Raw genomic sequence first — 22909 nt, 5'->3', positions numbered from 1 at the left:
ATTCTCCCCCCATTTTTGTCATTGTGCTACAGCAACATTATATGAGTGTGTGGTCCTTGCACTCCATGTTTTCTCCGTTTTAACCCTTAGAACCGTCAGTCTTAATTCTAGGAGGAACTGTATATTTAATTCTCATACCAGTCTTTATGTTGATGTTTTCCAGTCATTTTGGTTGTCTTAATTGTGAATTTTTAAGAATAGCTACCGAAATTGTATTAGTCACAGTTCGCCAGAGAAATAGAACCAACAGGGTGTGTGTGTGCATGTGTGTGCGCGCGCGGGCATGTGTGTTTATTAGAAGGAATTGGCTCAGGCAGTTATGGAAGCTGAGAAGCCCCAAGATGTGCAGTTGGCAAGCTGGAGACCCAGGAGAGTGGATAGGTGTAGTTTCAGTTCAAAGCTAGCAGGCTCCAGACACAAGAAGAGCCAATGTTTCAGTTCAAGTCCAAAGGCAGAAAAGACCAATGTACCAGCTCAAAGTAGCTAGGTAGGCGGAGTTCCCCCCCTTACTCTCAGGAGAGTCAGGCTTTTTTTCTATTCAGAACTTAACGGATTTGATGAGACCCTCACATTAGGGATGGCAATCTCCTTTACTCTGTCTACTGATTCAACTGTTAATCTCGTCCCCGAACACTCAGAACAAGGTTTGACTCAGTATCTGGATACCGCATGGCCCAGGTAAGTTGACACATAAAATTAACCATCACAAAGGTAGCAGGCAGGAAGACTTTTTGCTGCCCCCTTCTGCCTGCTAATTCACGAGGCCAGACCAGTCATGGTGCTGGTTCATACTTCATATGTATGGCCACAATTTATAGAGCATTACATGCATGATGCCATCTAAATCTTCAAGGAAATCCCATTCTACAGATCTGGAAACTGAAGCTGCTAGAAGTGACTCAATTATCCAATGTCATAGAGAGGAGTAATGAAATGGGGATTTGAATATAGATCTCCTTGATTTCGAACCCTGTGCTCTAAACCACTATGCTCGATATTTGGGAAAGAACAGGGGCTTACAAGGTGAGCCTTCGAAGGTGACATTTTCTACGCTGTGGCACACAGTGCAACGGAGTGATGTTTACAGTCATTCCAAGCCTCCCAATCCCTTTACGTATGCTTTGAAGAAAACAGATTTAAAATAGTAGATAAGTGAGAAAAGAATAAACTTGTTCTGACCAATTTTTAGATTTGCTTACTATAATTTAAAACGTCAAGAAGCTCATTTCCCCATTTCTAGGCAACAAACCATGGTAGGTGGATTATAAAGGCTATGGTACTTAGCATGAAAGCAAGAAAAAAATAATTTTTGACAAAATATATATACAAAAGAGTATACATAAAAAATATGTATAGTTCAGGGGCGCCTGGGTGGCTCAGTCGTTAAGCGTCTGCCTTTGGCTCGGGTCGTGATCCCGGGGTCCTGGCATTGAGCCCCGCATCGGGATCCCTGCTCGGCGGGAAGCCTGCTTCTCCCTCTCCCACTCCCTCTGCTTGTGTTCCCTCTCTCGCTGTCTCTCTCTGTCAAATAAATAAATAAAATCTTTAAAAAAATAAAATAAAATAAAATATGTATAGTTCAAAGAGTAATAAATGCTCACGTGCCCACCACCCAGCTCTCCACCTGACTCAGACCTACTGATTTCTGCTACTTCTAGAAATTAGAAGTAGACGGGAACATTTAGTACATGTGCGTTTTTTAAAGAAGATTTTTTTTTAAAGATTTTATTTATTTATTTATTTGACAGAGAGAGACACAGCGAGAGAGGGAACACAAGCAGGGGGAGGGGCAGAGGGAGAAGCAGACTCCCCACTGAGCAGGGAGCCCATTGCGGGGCTCGATCCCAGGACCCTGGGATCATGACCTGAGCCGAAGGCAGACGCTTAACGACTGAGCCACCCAGGCGCCCCTAAAAAAGATTTTATTTATTTATTTGAGAGAGAGAGAGAGAGAGAAAGCGAGCATGAGCAGAGGGAGAGGGAGAAGCAGGCTCCCTGCTGAGTAAGGAGCCTGATGCAGGAGTCAGTCCCAGGACCTGGGGATCATGACCTGAGCAGAAGGCAGATGCTTAACCCACTGAGCCACCCAGGCGTCCCAGTACATGTGTTTATCTACAGGGAAGAGTCAAAACAGTAAAGCTGATTTAGGAGCTGGTTTGAGCCTCCTGCAGACGTGGCTTTCCCAAAGTGGACTCAGATCTGTGAAAAAAAGGGATTATGCAGTCAAATAAGTTTGGAAGAGCAGCTCCACTGTCTCCGCCTTCCATTCAGATCTACAAGACACATTAAATATCAGGAAAGAAGTCCCGCAGTAATCTTTAAACTTCAGTGTAACTCTGGGGCATCTGAGTGGCTCAGTTGGTTAAGCAGCTGCCTTCTGCTCAGATCATGATCCCAGGGTCCTGGGATCGACTCCCACGTTGGGCTCCCTGCTCAGCAGAGAGCCTGCTTCTCCCTCCCCCTCTTCCTGCCTCTCTGCCTACTTGTGCTCTCTCTCGGTCAAATAAAGAAATAAAATCTTTAAAAAAAAATTCAAGTGTAACTCTGGATTTCCCCACCATATTTGATCACCAAAACTTGTCACGAGGCTTGTTATCACCTGAATGAGATTTGTATTCCGCTGGGGAAACACCAGCATGGTCCTGGTCCAAGGTAGGCACCCACACATGACCAGGGCATGGATGGATGCTTTCCTGACCGGAGATGCTAGGGACAGCACACTCTGAATGGCAAAATACCTCAGACTTCCGAGTAAAGTGGAGGTTCCAGAGGGAGAGGGAATGTGGACAGAGTCATACCCACTCTGGCGGAAGGGAAAGGCAGCGGAGCAGGCCCTCAGAAGAGGGCAAATTTCCTTTGCTGGTCCAAGGAAACATAACCTTCAAGTTTGTAATTCAGGTGGTAGTTTCCAGGACAAAAAGGATGCCTTGAATTTTGAAAAATAAAGTATAACATCCTGTTATTTGACCTGTGTTTTTATCAGTAAGAGTCTCTCTTTGTCAGTGCGAGCTTCTATAACAGAAAACCATAGACTGGTGGCTTAAACAACAAGCTTTCATTTCTCACAATTCTGGAGGCTGGGAAGTCCAAGGTCAAGGTACTGGGAGATCTAGTGTCTGCTGAGAGAGCCCTTTTCCTGGTTTGCAGATGGCTGCCTTCTCACTGTGTGCTCATAAGGAGGAGAGAGAGAGGGAGCGAGCTCTGGTCTCTCCTCCTTTTTTTTTTTTTTTTTTAAGATTTTATTTATTTGACAGATAGCGAGCACAAGTAGGCAGAGAGGCAGGCAGAGGGGGAGGGAGAAGCAGGCTCTCCACTGAGCAGGGAGCCCAACATGGGACTCGATCCCAGGACCCTGGGACCATGACCTGAGCAGAAGGCAGCCGCTTAACTGACTGAGCCACCGAGGTGCCCCTGGTCTCTTCCTCTTCTTATAAGACACTAAGTACCATTCCAGGGGCTCCACCCTCATGATGTCATTTGAACCTAATTGCCTCCCAAAGCAACCCCCCCTTACTAATATTATTACATTGGGGATTAGAACTTCAAGAAATGAATTTTGAGAGGATAAAAACATTCAGCCCATAGCAGTCTCATTAACAATGATTACATTAACAATTATTGTGAAAAGTGTGTTGTCCCATTATGCTTAAGAATACAAGCTGCTGGGGCGCCTGGGTGGCTCAGTCATTAAGTGTCTGCCTTCGGCTCAGGTCATGATCTCAGGGTCCTGGGATCGAGCCCCCGCATCAGGCTCCCTGCTCCGCATCGGGCTCCCTGCTCCTCAGGAAGTCTGCTTCTCTCTCCCCCACTCCCCCTGCTTGTGTTCCCTCTCTTGCTGTGTCTCTCTCTGTCAAATAAATAAAATCTTTAAAAAAAAAAAGAATACAAGCTGCTAGGGGTGCCTAGCTGGCTCAGTCTGTGGAGCATAGGACTCTTGATCTTGGGGTTGTGAGTGGGGTTGTGAGTTTGAGCCCCACATTGGGCATAGAGATTACTTAAAAATAAAATCTTTGGAGAAAAAAAGGGGGGGCACCTGGGTGGCTCAGTCAGGGAAGCATCTGCCTTCAGCTCAGGTCATGATCTCAGGGTCCTGGGATTGAGTCCTGCATCGGGCTCCCTGCTCAGTGGGGAGTCTGCTTCTCCCTCTGCCCCTCCCTCTGCTTGTGTTCCCCCTCTCGCTGTGTCTCTTTCTGTCAAATAAATAAATAAAATCTTTAAAAAAATGTTTTTAAATAAATCTATTAAAAATTAAAAAAAAAAAAAGACTACCAACTGCTGAACATAATGTGTCAACACATGGTGGAGCTGCCCCCCAACCTGCTCCGACACCAGCCGGAACCATGCACAGTAACAAGTCCATCACCAAACTCATAGCTAATACAATAAGGCAGGGACAATTAAAAAATAACACTTGTCCTTTACGCACCCTGGGGCTTACAGTCTGAGATGATAGGCCAGCAGAGACCCAAACATAAAAAGAGGACAGGTTTTGAGAAAAGCAGACATCCATTTTAGGACAAAACACTCCGATAGCTATAATCAGTTAATGGAATGTTGCTCTTCAGAACTAAGCCTTCAAGGTATGGATTAGGACAGCAGTTATCTTCCCCCAAGTGTCCACGGTGGTAATGAAAAAACCGGTAACTATACTAAGTAACAATAAGGCCAGATTTGTATTCCATGAGTTCCTTTGGATTTTATGCCTGTGTGTGATTTCTCCTTGTATAATGACAAATCGACTGCCCCCAGTGATCACTCTTGACCTTTGTGGAAAAAATGATCAGGAGCCCAATCTGTAGGTTCTTGAAAACCCTCAGACCAGATAAAAATGCTCAACACACAGTTCCAGGGGGCTCTCAGCACTGCGAGTGCCAGCCAGAGATTATGAGACCACAGGGGAAGAACCTCTGTTCTACCAGTGGCGTTTTTGCAGGAATAGAAATAAAATCCTAAAATTTATGTGGACTCTCAAAGGACCCTAAACAGCCAAAACAATCTTGAGAAAGAAGAACAAAGCTGGAGGCCCCACACTTCCTGATTTCCAAACATATTACAAAGTTGCGGTAATGAAAACAGTATGGTATGGACAAAAAGACAGGCATATTATAGACCGATGGGGCAGAATAGAAAGCCCAGAAATAAACCTTCACATACATGCTTAAATGATTTTTAACAAGAGTGTCAAGACAACACAATGGAGAAAGGACAGTCTTTCAAATGTTGGGAAAACTGGATAACTACATGGAAAAAGAATCAGGATCGACTCTTACCTTAGACCATCTATAAGAATGAACTCAAAATGGATTAAAGACCTCATGAAAGACCCGAAGCTATACATCTAGAAAGAAACATGGGGGAAACTTTCATGATATTGGACAGGCCATGATTTCTTGGATACAACACCAAAAGCACAGGCAAAGCAAAACGAAACAAAACAAAGAGCAAGAATAGACAAATGGGACTATATCAAATTTAAAAACTTTTGTGCAACAAAGGAAACAACAGAGTAAAAAGGCAGCCTATGGAAGGGGAAAAAATATTTGCAATGCATAAATCTGATAAGAGGTTAATATTCAGAATACATAAGGAATTCCTACCATTCAACAACAAAAAAACAAATAACCCATTTTTTAAATGAATAAAAGACTTGAATAGACATTTCTCCAAAGATATATAAATGGCCAACAAGCATATGCAAAGATGCTCAACATCATTAATCATCTGAGAAATGCAAATCAAAACCACAATGAGATGTCACTTCATACCCATTAGGATGGCCACTGTAAGAAACAAAACAAAAATGAAACAGAAAACAGCAAGTTTTGGTGAGGATGTGGAGATATCAGAGCCCTTGGGGTCTGTTGGTGGAAGGGTAAAATGATGCTGCTACTGGAAACAGTGTAGAAGTTCCTCAAAAAAATAAATATAGGGGGCGCCTGGGTGGCTCAGTTGGTTGAGCGTCTGCCTTCAGCTCAGGTCATGATCCTGGAGTCCTGAGATCGAGCCCCACATCGGGCTCCCTGCTCAGCGGAGAGTCTACTTATCTCTCTGCCTCTCCCCTGCCTCGTGCTCTCTCTCTCGCTCACTCTCCCTCACTCTCTCTCTCTCAAATAAAGAAATAAAATCTTTAAACAAATAAATAAGAATAGAGCCATCCTATGATGCGGCAGTCCTACTTCTAGTTATATGTCCAAAAAAGAATTTAAAGCAGGATCTTGGAGAGATATTTGCACATCGATGTCCACGGTAGCAGTATTCACAACAGCAAAAATGTGGAAGAAACTGTAATGCTCAATGGATGAATGGATAAACAAAGTGTGGCATATACATACAATGGACTATTATTCAGCTTTAAAAAAAAGAAGGAAATCCTGGCACGTGCTCTAACAACACGGGTGAACCTTGAGGACATGATGCTGAGTAAATAAGCCAGCCACAAAAAAGACAAATGCGGCACAACTGTGCTTACATGAGGTATCTAAAGCAGTCAAACTCATAGAAACAGAAAGTAAAATGGTGGTTGCCAGAAGCCGAGGGAAGGGAAATAGGGAGTTCTAGTTTAATGGGTTTGGTTTCAGTCATGCAAGATGAAAAAGTTCTTGAGATCTGTTGTACAACAATGTGCATATAGTTAACAGTATTGTACCATACACTTAAAAAATTGTTAAAAGAGGGTAAATTTATGTTACGTGTGTTTTACCACACAGACAGACACACAAAAAGAACTCCTCGTCTAGGAATCTCTTCTCATGCTGCTCTGACTGATGTTCCTCAAGCAAGATCCTCCCGCCAGGCCCTGGAAGGCTTATTTTCCAAGTTCTTTCTAGAAAAGGAATGTAAACCTGAGCTTTCTGCACACTTCAACAGCTGAATGATAGAAGAAAAATGATCCCAACCTCTAGGGGTCAGGCGTGGTGGCACGGGGAGCTGATTTGAGAGTAAGGTCACAATGGCACAGTGCACAGCAGTGGGGGGGGGGGCAGTGTCAAGAGGAAGCTGCCCCGAGGAAGGGCACAGCTGGGGGCAAGGGCACTGTCCAAGGCTGGCTGCCACTCCACAGGCTGTTGAGTAGCCTGGAAACATAGAGTGAGGTCACCAGGACAACTGGAAAAGCCCACACAGCAGTGGAGGGACAATGGGAGCAGGTGGGACTCAAACCGAGAAGGAGCCTTTAGTTCTGGGCATGACATTGCCACATTGAATGGGACTCCGATGAGAGATACACACTATCTTAAAACACTAACACCAGGCGCATGGGGGGCTCAGTCTTTAAGCATCTGCCTTCGGCTCGGGTCATGATCCCGGTGTCCTGGGATCGAGCCCCGCATCGGGCTCCCTGCTCAGGGGGAAGCCTGCTTCTCCCTCTCCCACTCCCCCTGCTTATGTTCCTTCTCTCGCTGTGTCTCTCTCTCTGTTAAATAAATAAATAAATAATCTTAAAAAAAAATAAAAAACTAACACTGGTAGATTGCTTGATATTTGATCCTCGAGAGGGTCGAAATTAATCATTACTTTTGACTCTTTTGAGACTTTAATGTTGAACCCTATGAAACTTTGTAGGTTTTCTCATTTTCAGGCCCTTTTATAGGAAAAAAGTATATATATAGCATATTTAGAATATCCTTCGATCAATCGATAGAACTGTAGAAAATATGACTTAAATGCTTTCCAGAATAGATTAGGAAAGGAGGAATATTTTATGTCCGCCATATGTTCAGCCTGGCCTCTCGCTTTGACTTCATGACAGTATGGGTCCCCCCCACTTCATAATTAGTGCTTATATCACAAGGAAACCCTATCTTGAGAAAGTCAAACACAGTCCAAATTGCTCAGGAAATAAAACTACCCATCTGCTTCAGTCCTCACAATGTGGGAAAGTGACTTCGGACAAATCAAGGAATCATGCATATGCTTGACACCTGCAGAAATTACTAGGTAAATTTGATATCTCAACCTGTATCTGGGGAGCCTCTGAAATTGAGTCATTCCCATGCTTGAGGCCCTAACTCAGTCATTCTTCAAAAGAAAACGAGGTAGAGAAGGAAACACAAAGAGCTATCAGTGAGTACCGGAGCCTGGCGTTTCTCACCCTTGAGGAACAGACCCCCATTAAAGGAGAAGAAAGAATACCCAGATCTCTGCCGGCAACTTACTACTCAGGTAGGCACAAAACATGAAGCTAATGACACTTCTGCTAATAATTACTATACTACTGTGAAAACCAAAACAAAATTACAAGTTCAAACAAAATTATTACTACAAGCAATCCGAATTGAAAGCATTAATTTTATGGGATAAATGATACCATGTTGCTGTGGCAGAATTCTGCCCACCTGTTTTTGCTGCTGATTGCTGGGCTGCACGTTCTTTGGTTCGGGACACTGTGTCCTACCAGCTTCCTTGCCACTTTTCTTCTTTTTGGTTTTGTCACCATTTCCATATTTTATCTGTATCTGTTGTTATTTTTTTTTATTTTTTTATTTTTTTTTTTTAAGCAGGCTCCACGGTCAGTCCGGAGCCCAATGCAGGGCTTGAACTCACGACCCCAAGATCAAGACCTGAGCTGGGATCAAGAGTTGGAGGCTCAACTGGCTGAGCCACGCAGGCCCTCCGTTTTAAACTTTTTTTAAAATGTAAGCTCTGCACCCAACCTGGGGCTTGAACTCAACCCCAAGATCAAGAGCTGGGGCTCCACCGACTGAGCCAGCCAGGAGTCCATCTCTGTTCTTTTCTAATCAGAATGGAACAATTTGGGTGGAGCTGCTTGGCATTGTCTCTGCTATAAATGCAAACTCAGAAGCTGATAGGGCTGGTGTGGCAGTACTTGATGCTAAGGAGGTTGTTCAAACCCTCAGGAACGCTATGCAGTAATTTGTTTACGTTACCATTCAAAATGAGAAGACTCCCCAGAATATTTCCTTGGGTCTTAGTTTGACAAAACTTCCATAGCCTAAACCTGAGGCTTTCAACTTTTTTTCATGCTGCAGCTCCCTTTGGTGGCCTGGTGAAGCCTCAGAATAATGTTTTGTATTTAAAAAAAAAAAAAAGGGGGAGGGATTGCAGAGGAAGCCAATTACCTCGACATTTAATTATTAAAACGTTAAAAATGAAATTGTGATGGTGATTTATGTTTCTTCATGAGCACATTAAGGATCTAATGGCAGGTCTAATAACTTGTAATTTCTAAGCAGTGATGAGGATAATCGATAGCTTATAATATCTTCAACAACTGTGAAGTGATATAAAAATGTCTGTGATTTCTATGACAAAGTTCCCAATTTTATTATTTCATAAAACTATGAATTTACAATATCTTATAAAATAGTTCAGACATTTCAGGAGAGGTTTGGGAAAAGAAAGATGTAACTTTTCCCCACAGACCCTTAAGGAGTCCTGAGGACCCCAGGCAAGTACCTGTGGCCTCAATCTTACTCAAAGCAAACGGTTAAAGTTATGCACACATATTCAAGATTAACTGCGGGCTTGGATGCTTAAGGGGCTGCCCGGATACATGGATCACCTGTCTCTCTCCTTTCCCGGAGGCACACGGCCAGGACCCCAACCAGCAGCGCTCTGAACCTCTGCGGCGCGTGTCACAGGAAGCTTCACCGTCTTAGCACCTGGATCTTTTCCTTTTACCCTTTTCCCATCAAAGATTCACTGCAGGCGGAGGTATGTGTCCTCCTCTTAGCTCTCTGGAACCCCTCCCTGGGAGGAGCCCCACTCTATAGTCCACCTGCGCGGCTCCCCAGCCAAGAGGGAAGGCCCTAAAGAGAGTCTGCTCATCTCTTAAGAGGAGGAGCGGAGCTCCCCAGAGCACAAGGATCTCTTTGGTTGTTAGGCAACTAGACATAAGGAAGCAGGGCCAGGAGACCTCCAGAGTAAGAGATACCCAGCCAGTCACATGGATGCCCCCTCTACCTACCCTCTGGCTGGGAAGGGTTGAAATGCCCTAGGGTTGCTAGGCAACAGGACAGAATTCACTGATGATGGTCTCCAGAAGATTATTACACCCTTAGTAGTGTGCGTGTGCGTGTGTGTGTGTGCGTGTGCGTGTGTGTGTGCGTGCGTGTGCGTGTGTGCGTGTGTGTGCGTGTGTGTGTGTGATGTGATGCATCACTTCCCCTGGAGGTCTAGAAGGGGGCAGAAAAAGTCACATTTCCAAAATGGCCTAATGGACAAAAAAAAAAAAAACAGCTTAAACGGACTTTTGGGGTTCTCTCCAGGGCTGACTTGGAGACTAGGGCTCACTGCTGAGTATACTGGAGATGCCCCCCCGCCAGGGGGGCACTTCTTCTCCCCTTACTGGCTCCTGTCAGAATCTGCTCTCTATTCATGGCCAAGGGGCTAAAGGGGGCTGATAACAGATCTATCCTAAGAACCCACCTGGGAAGACTTCGCAGATGCTCCTGGCAGTGTGCAGTATGAGCCCAGACTGACCACCGAGCTCTCTGCATCCAATCTGGGTAGCCTCTCAGTAGCTGTGTGATGGCTCTCTCTGAGCCTCTGTCTTCATTTCTGTAAAATGGACGAGTAAAATCCATCAGAAAGCCATGAGGAGGGTCAAACATGCAGGTCAGCCTGAATCTAACCATGAGGAAACCATCAGAAAATCCAAATGGAGGGACATTCTGCAAAGACCTGGTTTGAATGCTTCAAAATGTCAATGGCATGGAAGACCAAAGAGAAAAAAAAAGAAGTTGGGAAACTGTTTTTGATGAAAGGAGGCTAAGGACTAAGGAGTCACAACAACCAAAGACAGTGTATGATCCTTGATTGGATTTAAAAAATTCAAAGTCATAAGATATCATCTAAACGACTGGAAAATTTGAATGTGGACTTATACTGTTGTACTAATGTGAAACGTCTTTGGTTTGATTATATATTGGGTTATATAGCAGAATGTCCTTTTCTTTTGAAGACACATGATGAAATATTTTGGGGGTGAAGCGTTGAGATGTCTGTAATCTATTCTGGAAGGGAATGGTTTAGTAAAACATACATATACAGAGACGTATAACAAAGGTGGCAAGATGCCAACTGATGAATCTACATTTCTGGGTGTTCAGCGTACTATATTCACAACTTTTATGTAAGTTAGAACATTTTTTTCAAAATGAAAAATAGGAGAGAATGTTTATAGTCTGGCACAAAGAACAGCTCATGAATGATAGTTTCTTACACTTTTTTGACTTTTCATCTACGTGGGGATGGTTCCCTAAAACCAAAGAGTGGCTATAGCACAGTGGAATGACTCTGGCACAAGATGGTGGCAGGGTCACCCCACACTCGGGGTGTGGGGCCTTGCTGGAGCCTCCCGTACTCTGCCTGGTCCCTCAAGGGCTGATGACAGTGTTCCCGACACAGAGATGGAGCTCCTTCTCTCACACTCTGGGAAGAGGATGTCTGGGCCCACCCAGCCTGGGTCATCAGCCATGTTGGGTGCCTGGCCTGCAGACTTCTCCTCTGGGGAAGGTAAGAGAGTAGAGCTGGAAATGACACTCTTAATCCCAGGCTTGCTGGAGGCAGCCTTCCAGGTGCAGACTTTGAGGAGCAGACGGTACTTTTTGAGAATGAGAAAGAGGTGTTCCTTCCTCTGGGAGACCCAGCTTATGTCTGGGCCCTGGCTGCCCAACCCCGCACAGCAGACCGATGAGTCCCTTCTATGTAATACTGGCTCCCATCTCTTGAGTGCCGGGCGTGTTCCGTTTTGAAACCTCACTACAGCTCTTCGGGAGAGATGTTGTTTTGCTCATTTTGCTTGTGGGGACACAGGCTCAGAAAGGCAGAGAGACTTGTTCGATTGGCCCAGCGAGTAAGTGTCTGAGCAGGAGAGCAAGTTTCTGAATGCAGGACCTTCTGACTCCTAAGCTCTCACCACCCCCTTGCTGTTCTCCAGCCCTCTGTCTGTGCAGAGTTTTATGCCATGGAAAGCTCCTTTCTTCGTGATCAGCAAGTCCTCGTGGGGGTAGTGAAGGTGACAGGTGATGAAACTGAGACTCAGACAAGGGACTGAGCAAGATCATCAGAGGCTTGTGGCAGAGTCTGGACAGGAATGCAGAAATCTGGTTCTTCATTGTCCTTAATACCTCAGGGGACTCCCTTCCCAATAACCACTGGCAGCTGTGACCCACTTCCTCTAGGCAGCCCAGATGGGTCGGGAACACATGCAGCCCCCTCTACCTCTGTGTTAGAGAAGGCATTTGATTGTTGGGAGTCTTCCTTTTGTGGAATTCCCATAGCCACTCCTCACCTCCTGGCTCCTCTCTTGGTTCCACTTTTCAGGACATCTCTCTAACCTGGCTATGTTATGGCCAGTCCAGGCGACACCCCTTCTCCCCTGCTCTGCCTGGGCCACTTGCTCCACTTCCTGAACCTCTACTATTGCTTCCTTGGTGGAACATCTCTCCTTCTTTCCAGTCTCCTCCTTTTAAGGAGTCATGCTAGCTGCCAGATGTCCATTGTGATTCCTGATTCCACTTCCTGAAGAAGTTCCTATTCCTTTATTCTCTTTGCTGCCATTTACCCATCTACCCATCCATGTACTCTCATCCATTCATCCACCCATCTATCTATCCATCCATCCATCCATCCATCCATCCACTTATTCACCTAGTTATCCATCCTTCCATTCACACGTGTACACACACACACTCACTCACATTCCTATCCATCCATCCATGCACTCACTTATCCACCAATCCACCCAACCGTCAGTCCATTCATCCACCCATCTATCCAACTATGTATCTCCGTATATCCTTCCATTCACACACATACACATGCACACTTACACACACCTATCCATCCATCCATCCATCCACCCAACCATCAACCATCCATCCATCCATGTAATCATCCATCCAATCATCTGACTTTTCACTTATTCGACCTTTATTGAGCACCTACTACATACCAAATACAAAGCAAAACAAGGCCTGGCCTTTGCCTTTGGGAAACCCCCAGTCTACAGGGCAGGGACAGACAAATAACATCATGGATTGAAACCTTTTCTAGAAGTGTGTTCTAGGGACTATGGGACTTCAGAGGAGGGAGGGGCTAACTGGCCAGTAGCTGAGAAAAGCCTTAGGGAGCACCAGGTATCTGAGCTGTGACTATGAGTCCCCTTCCTTGTTGTATTCCTCCTCTGTGCCCATCGCTTCCCCAGTCCCCCGTCTATTCACTTTGTTCTCTGTGGGTGCTTGGGCTGAGGGTAGTCTCAGGGACAAAAATCAAAGACTCCTCCCTAAAAGTTGCCCAGGGGCTGGCTGGTCCCTCCTGGCTCTCCTGCTTTAGTTAGGCCAGCTCTCTCTTTCATCTATCAGAATAGCTCTCTTTTTATGACTGGACACTTGTACCCAGGCAGCAAGCGACCCCTCTCACGGGGGACTAGCCTGCCACTGCGGCTAGCAGCTTCTGTGGAAGACGCCCATTACAGCTTCTCATCATGGGGTAGGGAGGCATGCCAGAATTGGCAGGGGTCAGCTGACCCCCATGTGACTTAGCTACTCAACCAGAAAGCCTTGCCCCATCTCCCCCACCCCTGCCCAGCCAAATCCACTGTTCTTGGGCCTCCCTCAAGTGCCTTCCTCCAGGCAGTCTGTGGCCCTTCGCAACAGCATGTTTTAGGGGCCAGCCTGATATCCAGCCCTCATGGACTCTTCTGCTCTGATGGCCCCTCTAGCCACAGTGCTTGGACTCTTGGGACTCTGCTACCCCTGGGGTTCTGGGTGGGGGTCCCAGGGACAGCTCAGTGTCCCCAGGCCTGAGGACAGAGAAATGATCCAGTGGAGCATTGATGACCTCCTTCTCCGTGGGGAGGGTGAGTACGTAGTTCCCTCCATCTGCAAACACGACAAGGTGGCAGCCTAGCGGGTCTGGGGGCGCTGTGGGGCAACAGGAGTGATGCAACAGGCTCCTCCTTCCCTAGGTCCCGAAGCCTCTCACGTCTTTCTGCCTCGCAAAACCCCACCCAAAGGCTGAGACCGGCACAGCTTTTCTGCTGGAGGGTCGAGGGGCAGGGGATAACCTGGCCTGACCCTGGTCCTTCTTGTCCTCTCACCATGGCACAGTCAGGACTGAAGCTGTGATTCTCTTTGTTGTCTCTGTGCAGGCAGGTCCAGAACTGGGCAGTAACAAGCTGAAGAGTTCAGTAGGAGGATGCTACAGAAGAGGTGGTACTCCTGGGCATGTGGGTCCCCGGAAGCTCCCTTTAGGGCAACTTCCCTCCCTCTCAGGCTGCCCCTTGAGTTTAAAGCCAGCTGGATGATCACACTGGGAGGAAGCCTAGACTATATCCCCGGGGAGGTCTGGAGCGCCAGCATCCAGACCCAGCCTGTAGGTGAGTCTGTTCCCAGCTAAAAGGATGTGAGCCTATGCAAGACAGAAGCTAGGTGAGGGTGAATATCAATATCCACCCAATTAATGACAATGGCACAGACCAACGACAATCAGAACCTGCAGCGAGTTGGGTACACTGCAGAGAAAGCACCCTGAAAATGACGGCATGGGCATTTGGGCATGCTGACGGTACATGTGTTCCAATGCCCACATGAAAGGCAGGGGCAGTGGTCCTGCTATAAAGCCAGGGACCAGGGTCTCAGTTCAGGGTCCCCCAGCCATCGACAGGCTCCTGCTCGGCCAACAGCGATCTTCTGGTTGTTGGCAAGGTCACCACAGAACGTAAGGGGAACAATCCCCGCAGGCCAGAGCAGCCACGTAGGGGCCGTGTGGCAGCCACGGAGGTGCCCTGCTCACATCTCCCTTCAAGAGAACCTGCTGTGAGAAGTGCAAAGCCACCAGATGCCGCACCTTTTGGGACTCCCCACTGGCCTTGCTGGGCCTTTCGTGGAGCTGCACTGTATTCTGAGACCCTTCCCAGCCAATCTTCCTTCCCTCTGTCCGTTCACAGGTGCCAGGCTCTTCCTGCGTACCCTGGCTCCTTCCCCCTCTCATCCCACACAGCTGTTCTCTCCTATCCATCTCCTGCATGTCTAATTCTATCTTGACACCTGCTCCTCAGAGGACCTGAGCTGAAAGTCTAGTATATTCGAGGTGTGGGTCCAACACCCCTCGGAAGTTGATTCGCAGGGTGGGCAAATCTGGAGGATTTTATAATAGCCAGAGGGGCCTGTGGACAGATTCACGTGTGGGGTGTTGGGAAAGAAGGTTGGAGGAGGGTGCAAACGTCCGAGAAAATGAACACAATGCTTATCAGCAGATGCAGTGAGCTGGAGAACTTACGAGGGACTTAAGTTGCCCCACTTTTGGAGGGGCAGACACTACATGGAGCGGGTTTGAATCCCAACCCCGGCCATCTCTTTGGGGAGAATTTCCTTATCTATAAAATGGGAACAATTCGACTTACCTTGCTGCGTTGTAAGAATGAAGAGGGTGACGCATGCAGAGGACTTGGCAGTGCCCGGGGAACAAGTGCTCTCATTTCAGAGTAGCTTTGTTAATTATTCGTATTTTCCTCTAGGAAGAGAGGGAGAGAGAAGGCCTCTCCTGTTGCTTGAAAACAGGCAGGGACTGGTTCAGGAAAAAAACCAAACAAAACATTGGATCCACCCCGGGAAGGGGCCTGCAGGTTTGGCCCTCCTGTGACCCCTGGAAAAGGTGAGGGTTCTGTGTTCACAGTGGGGTGGAGGGTGGGGGGGGAGTGGGGCGCGGGGGTGGTGGTTAGCTATCCCAGTGGGACCTTGTTACTTCCCGCAGAAGGTCTGTGCGGGGGGCACTCTCCTGCAGGGAGGGAAGGGCAGGGGAAAAGCACGTCAGAAATTAAGGTGAGGTGGTTTCTGGGTAGCAGCATCCGACAGGATGAAAAATGGACCAGAACGGGAGCCTGGGGGTGGAGTCAGGGCCCGGACCTGGAGGGCCCACCCCTTCAGGCTCCTCCCCTTTCCTTTGTCCCTGGCCCTCCGCCAGTCGGAGAAGTTAAACTGCCCGCCCCAGCCCCTGTACCCTGGGGAACTAGGTTGTACAGGTTGGAGCCAGTTTGAAAGGGGACCCTTGTCCTCAGAGGCGCCGGCCGGTGGCAGTAGCTTTGTGTGGGGACGAGGGCCGACCCAATGCAAAGGGGGAATTCCAAGAAGACCCAGTCCAGGTGTGCGGGTCTGTGGATGCCTCTGCCCCCCGCCCGCCCCCGGTGGCCCAGAGCTTGCCACATACCCCTCGCTCTGATCTGGGTGCCTAGTAGGGGCCTACTAGGGCCACCTGACCACCCACAGCTCTCTGGCACCTCCTTTTAAGAAGCCCTTTTTCCTGAAAAGAAGGGTAGATGACAAATTAAGACCCTCGGGGCTGACCCCAGGGAAAAATCTCAGCAGGCCCTTTCCCTCTCACCTCCAACCCTCCTGCCCGCACCACAGGTGTCTGCTTCTGGCTGTCGGATGCTCTGGGGCCTGGCACCCTCTTCTGCCTGGGAGGACAGGAACCAATAAGCCAACCGCATCAAGGACTTCATTTGACCCCCACTCCTCCGGGCCAGGGACTGGTAAATGTCAGCTGGACTGAATCGGATTCTCCAAAAATGAAGGAAGGAGGGAGAATGTGTGCCAGTGCCCCCCAAAGACAACCCAATCCACCCTTTTCCTTCACATTCCTATTCCCTTTTCTCCTCACCCCCCGCCATCACCGACCTCCCCCTCCTGGAATTTGGGAGGCACACAGCCCCGGGCTGGACTTTGGACAAGGTACTTACTCTCCCTGTGCCAGTTTCCGTGTCCAGATGACAGCAGGACAACTCCTCTGCTATCGGTCCGTGGGGAGATTTAAATGAGGCACGCAGGGCAGGGGGCAGGCATTCTCTGGGTCCCCCCCTTCCCCCTGCTGCAGGCCCTAGTGAGGGGGATTGAGTGGCTGCTGTAGGTCTGGGGTAGCTGTTCCAAGCCCAGGGAGGCGGGAGGAGGAAAGCAGCTGGGGGGAGGGTGGAAGAGGGGGCTCCTGAGAGGGGCTGGAACCTCAGAGAAGGACCAACCAGGACTGACCAGTTGGCAGGGGAAATGAACCCACAGGTCGAAGGAGCTCTGCCCAGAGGCAGCTCCAGTCTCCAGTGTTGGATGGACAGTGTCCTGGCTTCTCGCCTGTCCCCACAGGCCTCTGAGGGATCAGGTGTTCAACTAGCCTTTCAAAGAACATCCATTCAGCCGGGAGCTAGGAGACGTCCTTTTACTCATTTAGTCTTCATTCATCCTCACAGGACTCTGCTATTATTCCAGGGATCCAGTAGAGCTTGGGGAGGCTCAGAGAGGTAATCAGGCAGCTGGGGGAGTGATCCGTCTGGATGACTCCAAGCACAGTGTTCTCTGTCCTGCAGCAAGATGTACACCTGGGTTCTGCCCGGCCATCTACAAGCCTACTGCATGCCAGCCCCCTGGGCTAGGATCTGGGAACGTCAGAGGAACGAGACAGACACAGTGTCAAATTCACACAATTGCATTCTCGATGGGAGAGACTGATAGGTAACTGGGCAGTTACAACGGAGCAAGTGCTATCAGAGGTCAAGTCCAGAGTCAAGGGGACCTTGAAGAGGGGCCTCTGATCTAGACAAGGAATCAAGTAAAGGCCTCCTGGTGAGTCATAGCAGAGAACCATGAGTGCCCATAGAATTGCCCTCCCCTGACTTCTCCTCTAAAGTCAGGCCAATAGCCAGGCTAGGTATAAGTGATACCTGCAAAGGGGCCCTTCCCACCTCCCTCCCTCCCGCCCTCTCTGGTGCTTCTCACCCTTGCCTCGGTTCCCTAAGTACAGCAGTTCCCACTGGAGGTATATGACAGGACTAACAAGGAAGGGCAGGCTCTGGCCTTGCATCTCTCCCATGGGCAGGGCGGGCCCAGCTGCCTTTTCTCCCATCCTCTGGTGGTCCTGGGATCTTGGATAGCATTGGGGAACAGGTCACACGGAGGCCTGTCCTCTAGTGCTCAGACTGTATTCCTCCCACATTGCCCACAACTTCCTCTGGACCCTACGTCGTCCTCAGCAAGACCCTGCTCCTCCCCCAAACTGCTTGGCTTCTTTGTAATTCTCAATGCCAGGAATAACCTCCCCTGGCTCACACCACAATCCCCTTTGCATCTGGGGCCTCCTCAATCAAGAACTATTCCTGCCTAAGAGGAGGAGGAGTCAATGTCTCACACCTACCCCCTTCTTCAGGGAATAATCCATGTAGGTGTGCTCTAGACCGGGGGTCATTCCTAATGGGGCTTGTCCTTTCGTGGCATCCCAGAAGCTGAGTTTGTGATCAGGTATGGCCTATGGGAAGCCCCCCAAGGCTCCCTGGTCTGGACATGGCCCACTGGACTGGTCCAAGCAACTTATACTTGGTCTCACTTTCTCTACCTGCAAGCTCCCTCTCTTGACCTGAGGAGACAGGCGTCATGGAGAGACTGCAAACACAAGAGCTCAGAAAGAGAATTACAGATGCTGGTTTTGTATACAAAACAACTTTATTAAAAATTCAGCAATTTGAAAAACAAAGCCTTCACAAGCATTCTATCAAAAAGTACAAATTTTAAATAAATGAGTCAGAAAAGAGGCAGCCAGATCCACCAGCCACAGTCACAACCCTGGGGCAAGGGAGGAGGTGCCCAGAGCCCCCCAGGAAGGCTGGGCACAGGGCTCTTTGGATGTGTGCAGGGCCAAGTCCTGGAGCTACCAGGCAAAGGCCCTGACTCAGTTTTCCTTTCCTTGGAAAACCAGAAAGAATCTGGAAAGTGCAGGAAATTCTGAGTCTGAAGCAGAAAGGCACAAAAGTCATTTGTAAGGCACGAATGCTGACTGCAGCCTGAGGCACGGGGAGTAGATGAATGGGTGATCAGAGCCCAGGATCCCCGGCTCTGGTCATTCTCCTGACTGGTGTCACCTCTAGGTTTGGCCGCAGGTTAAGGTAGATCAAGTGGACGGCACGGTCCCTGCAACCAGGGGCCCGGAGCCAGTCTTTAGAACAGATGTGTTGCTTCGCTGGCAAACTGGTGTCTAGCCCCGGCCAGGGCAAGAAAGGTCACATGGCCCCTAAGAAATCCCCCCGGTGGGGAGCACCAGGCTTCCTGTCCAACCAACCCTGTACTCTGAGCCACTGTGGGCACCCACCCTGGACAAGGAACTTCTGAGGGCAGTGCTGCCTGGATAGGCATCTGGAGAAGCCCCAAGTCCCCAGGGCTAGGGTTTCTCTAAATGGCAGGTAGCTGGCATTGTGAACACCAGTCCCCAACAGCCGCCGGCCCATACCCACGGTCACTGGTGACAGGCCTCCCTGGTGACGTTAGGCAGCGGGTAGGCAAAGAGGGAGAAGTCTAGGATATACTTCGGCAGCACATCCTGCAGGAGGGCCCGCGGGGCGCTGCACAAGTGGTAGTGCAGGCTCTCGGGGCTGGCCGGCCGGTACCAGGCCTGGCGCGCGGGGAATCGTATGTGGGGTGGTGCCCGCACCCACTCCAGCACCTGGTTGGCATCAGCCTCCAGCCTCTCATAGGAGCCTACAAAGTCATAGTGCACCGCACAAGGCTGGCACAGGTGGTACACCGGCATCCAGTGCTCATTCATCCGCTCAGGGTCCTCGTCCACCAGGTATCTCAGGAATTCGGGGAAGGTGACATCGTCCCCGGCAGGGCTGGGCCCCGCGCCTGCCCTGTACCGCCTCACGATCTCAGCCCCGTAGCGCTGCTGGTACTCTCGGATTTCGCCAAACTTGTTGCGGTAGGCAGACAGAAGGCGCTCCAAGGGGTTCCGCACAAACAGGAACTTGAAGTAGTGCTGTAAGCGGTAGCGAATCTCCTCGGGCCGCAGGTCTGCCAGGAACACCAGGTCATTGCGGTGGTCCATCTTGAGGCGCACGTCCACGTTGTCCAGGACGCCCGCCAGCACCTTCAGCACCCGCTTCCAGTTCGAGCAGGCCACCTTGGGGACGTAGCAGTAGAGGAAGCGGTAGCGGTCACTCACGAGGATGTGGCGCAGTAGGGTGCGCCGCTGCCCCACGGGCAAGTCCCAAGGGTCCCGGGGCATGCCCGGTTGTCCGCACACGGCCCGCAGGGTCCGGTTCCGGACGTCCTGCCTCACCTGCAAGTCCGGGTCCCCGGCCTCCAGGGACAGCCCCCCAGGCCTGGGGAGGGCCCGGCGCCAGGCCGCGCCCTCGCGGTTGGGAGGGTGCAGAGGAAGGGGCTTCATCTCGGCCAGGATGCCCCGCTCGATCATGAGCAGCAGCCCGCTGGAGGCCACGATCACCGCGAACATCAGCATGGACGGCAGCAGCAGGGGCGGCCCCCCCATCCCGGCCCGGGCCCTGCCCAGCGGGGCCCGCCTCAGCGCCCGGCCCAGGGGCTCGGCGCCATTTGGGGCCGCCAGGGGGGTCAGCGGGCGGGGGAACATGGTGCTCCCGGGGTGGGGGCCTGCGCCGGCCCGGCGGGTCGGAGGGCGGCCCGGGAGGCGGGCCCGGGCTGGGGGCGGGAGCCGGGGGCTTGGGCCCGCAGCTGCCGGGAGGACTCGGGGAGCAGTTCGCGGGCGGCAGGCTCCGGCGCGCGCGGGGGTGGCAGGCTCCCGGACTGCGGCGCCGGAGCGGGCGGCGGGCGGGCGGGCGCGGCGAGGGACCGTGGCCGGATGTCCCGCCCGGCAGCTCCCCGCCCCCGGCCCCGCCGTGACACAGGCTGGGGGGCGGGCCCAGGCCGGGGGCGGGGAGAGGGGCGGGCGCCCCTGCACCGAGCGGGTTCGGAGGGCGCGTGCAGACCCCCACCCGGGAGAGGGCGCCGGAGCCAGGGCCGCCCTGGTGCTCCGGGCTTCGGAGACAAAAGCTGCCGAGGCCCGAAAGGCAAAAGAGACCCAGGCCACGGCTCCCTCTCGCGCAGCGCGTGCCCTCGGGGAGCTGGACGGAGAGGACCTGCACCCAACGCCCTGCCGCACACTCTGGCCTGGCTGAGACCTTCCTCCAACGGCGCGTCTGGAGGCAGAGGGCACCCGCAGCGCTGTGCGCTGAGTCCAAGCTTGCGGGAAATCCTTCTTCTTTCTCGCTGGAAGCAGAGTCCCCCGTGTGCTCCCCCCACCCACCCTGCCCTAGCCACTCCAGTAAAGAGGAGCAAGACTGCCAAGCACTGACCAGTGGCTCATCTCCATGGTGACCGTTAGATTTAACAGTACCTGGTGGATTACCGTGTTCATCCACTGGGTAATGATGAAATGTCTGGAAATGGAGTCTTCTCCCCTCCTGTCTTTCCTCCCCCAGGCCTGAAGAGGTGGGATAACTGGGACGCTCTGGTGAGGGGCCGATGACAAGTCGGTGCCTGGTGATCACTAGTGTGATCAGCACACATCTTGAAGGGTGAGGAGCTGGGGCGCACAAGGCAGCAGCCTCCCTGCCTGGAGCCAAGCATGCGCTCAATGGCACCAGGTGGACCATGTGGGCTACAGGCAGATAGGGGAATGCCTAGGAGAGCAGGGGCCAGCCTTTCCCCACGTGAACTGAGTACCTCGCCAAGGGTCCAGACTTCATCCTGTTAGGTATGTATGCGTGGGGAGCCAGTGGAGCTCTGAAGGGGAGTAGTGATGTGATCAGAGTCCACATTTACCAAGGCAGGTGCCTGCTCAGTGTTTGGTATTCTCTTTCAGTTGTCAGAGGCGCCCTGGGAGGCAGGTACTACAGGCCTTCCCACTGCACAGCCGAGGAAATCGAGGCTCAGGGAAGCTGAGACTCTATATGGGTCAGTCTGATTTTTAAACCTACATCCCTAATGGCGATCCTTCAGAGATCAACGGACCACAAACGTGGAATGGTTGGGAGGAAGCAGCCAATCCCAGGTTATAGTACTAAAGGGCTGAATGGAACAGGAGTAGATGATGCCAGAGGCTTTGAGTTTAGTGGGAGAATGAGGTACCACTGATCAGATGAATTCAGAAGCATGAGGAGTCCCCGGGGGGTGAGATGAAGCTAGAGGGCTCACGGATGGCCCACGATCCCTAGCAATGTGAAGAGCACACAGGATGAGGGCGGGGAAGGAGTGGGAAGCCTGCTGGCTTTCCGGCTTCTCAGTGGGCTCCCAACGTCTCACTGCCTGATTGGTGGGGTGCATCTCAGGATGCACCATCCGCTGATTTCTAAGTTTGCCTCAGGTTCGGCCTTCACTGAACTGCTCCTCGCTTCCAGTAGCACTGAATGTAGATTTCTGGTGCTGGGATTATTTTCTACTGGAATCGGTTTTTTTTTTTTAAACAATAAATTAGAAGGGAAAAAAACAAAACCTTTGAAACATCTGGATAATTTGGCCAACATGGGCTCATTCCTCCAAAGAGACTTCTGTGTTAGCAGTCACAGCAAAGCAGTCGGAGTACAGGAATAGCCACTTAGTTTGGGGGCGTCCCTGGGCAAGGCACTTGTCTCCACACCATTTCTATCTGTAGAATGATAGGCCACTATCCACTTCATGGGACTCTTGTGGGCAGCGCACTGGTGGCAGTGGTCTGGTCAGTCTGTGCCACGAGCACCCTCTATCGAAATGCACCTGCCCCGATGTCCGTACCAGAACAAAGGGGGGGCAGCTATGCTTTGCCCCCTAGGAATCCCCATGACCACAAAGCTTGCTCCACATGGAGTATGGTCAGCTCTGAGACTGGGCTGAACCAGGGTCCAGGCAGCCACAAACTCTGGGCCTCTGATGTGACCTTCATTCCCTCAGCAAGGAGGGCCAGACTAGACCCTGAGGCCCTAGGGCAGCTTCTGCTGGCTGGTTCCCCAAGGACATGACCCAAGGTGATGAGGTGCTATCTACTCTCTGCACCTATGTGGGGACCAGTTCCCAGGTTACTGGCCAGGGGAAGGCTGGCCACCCAAGGATTTCACATTGTCCAGGCAGGTAGCTCTGGCCGCCATGAGGCCGAGAAGCTCTCATCCCCCTCGTCTCCCTTCCTCCATCTGCTCTCCCCCTAC

The 22909-nt window shown here is 50.6% G+C and overlaps 2 protein-coding genes across 2 annotated transcripts in view; both read right to left on the bottom strand.

The window, feature by feature from the left end:
• IVD (isovaleryl-CoA dehydrogenase) overlaps positions 1-22909 on the bottom strand; it is a 192643-nt gene that overhangs the window by 115794 nt on the left and 53940 nt on the right. The gene's annotated exons all lie outside the window — the stretch shown is intronic.
• On the bottom strand, positions 18428-20595 carry CHST14 (carbohydrate sulfotransferase 14). The gene has a single exon (XM_025884554.2). It carries the CDS (start codon positions 20362-20364, stop codon positions 19234-19236), a length of 1131 nt encoding a protein of 376 aa, XP_025740339.1. The 5' UTR covers positions 20365-20595; the 3' UTR covers positions 18428-19233.

Source organism: Callorhinus ursinus, unplaced genomic scaffold (genome assembly GCF_003265705.2).
Source record: "Callorhinus ursinus isolate GAN/ISIS: 27379988/994484 unplaced genomic scaffold, GSC_fseal_2.0 scaffold25, whole genome shotgun sequence".
Classification (NCBI taxonomy): Eukaryota; Metazoa; Chordata; class Mammalia; order Carnivora; family Otariidae; genus Callorhinus; species Callorhinus ursinus.
This window is presented reverse-complemented; position numbering and strand designations above follow the sequence as displayed.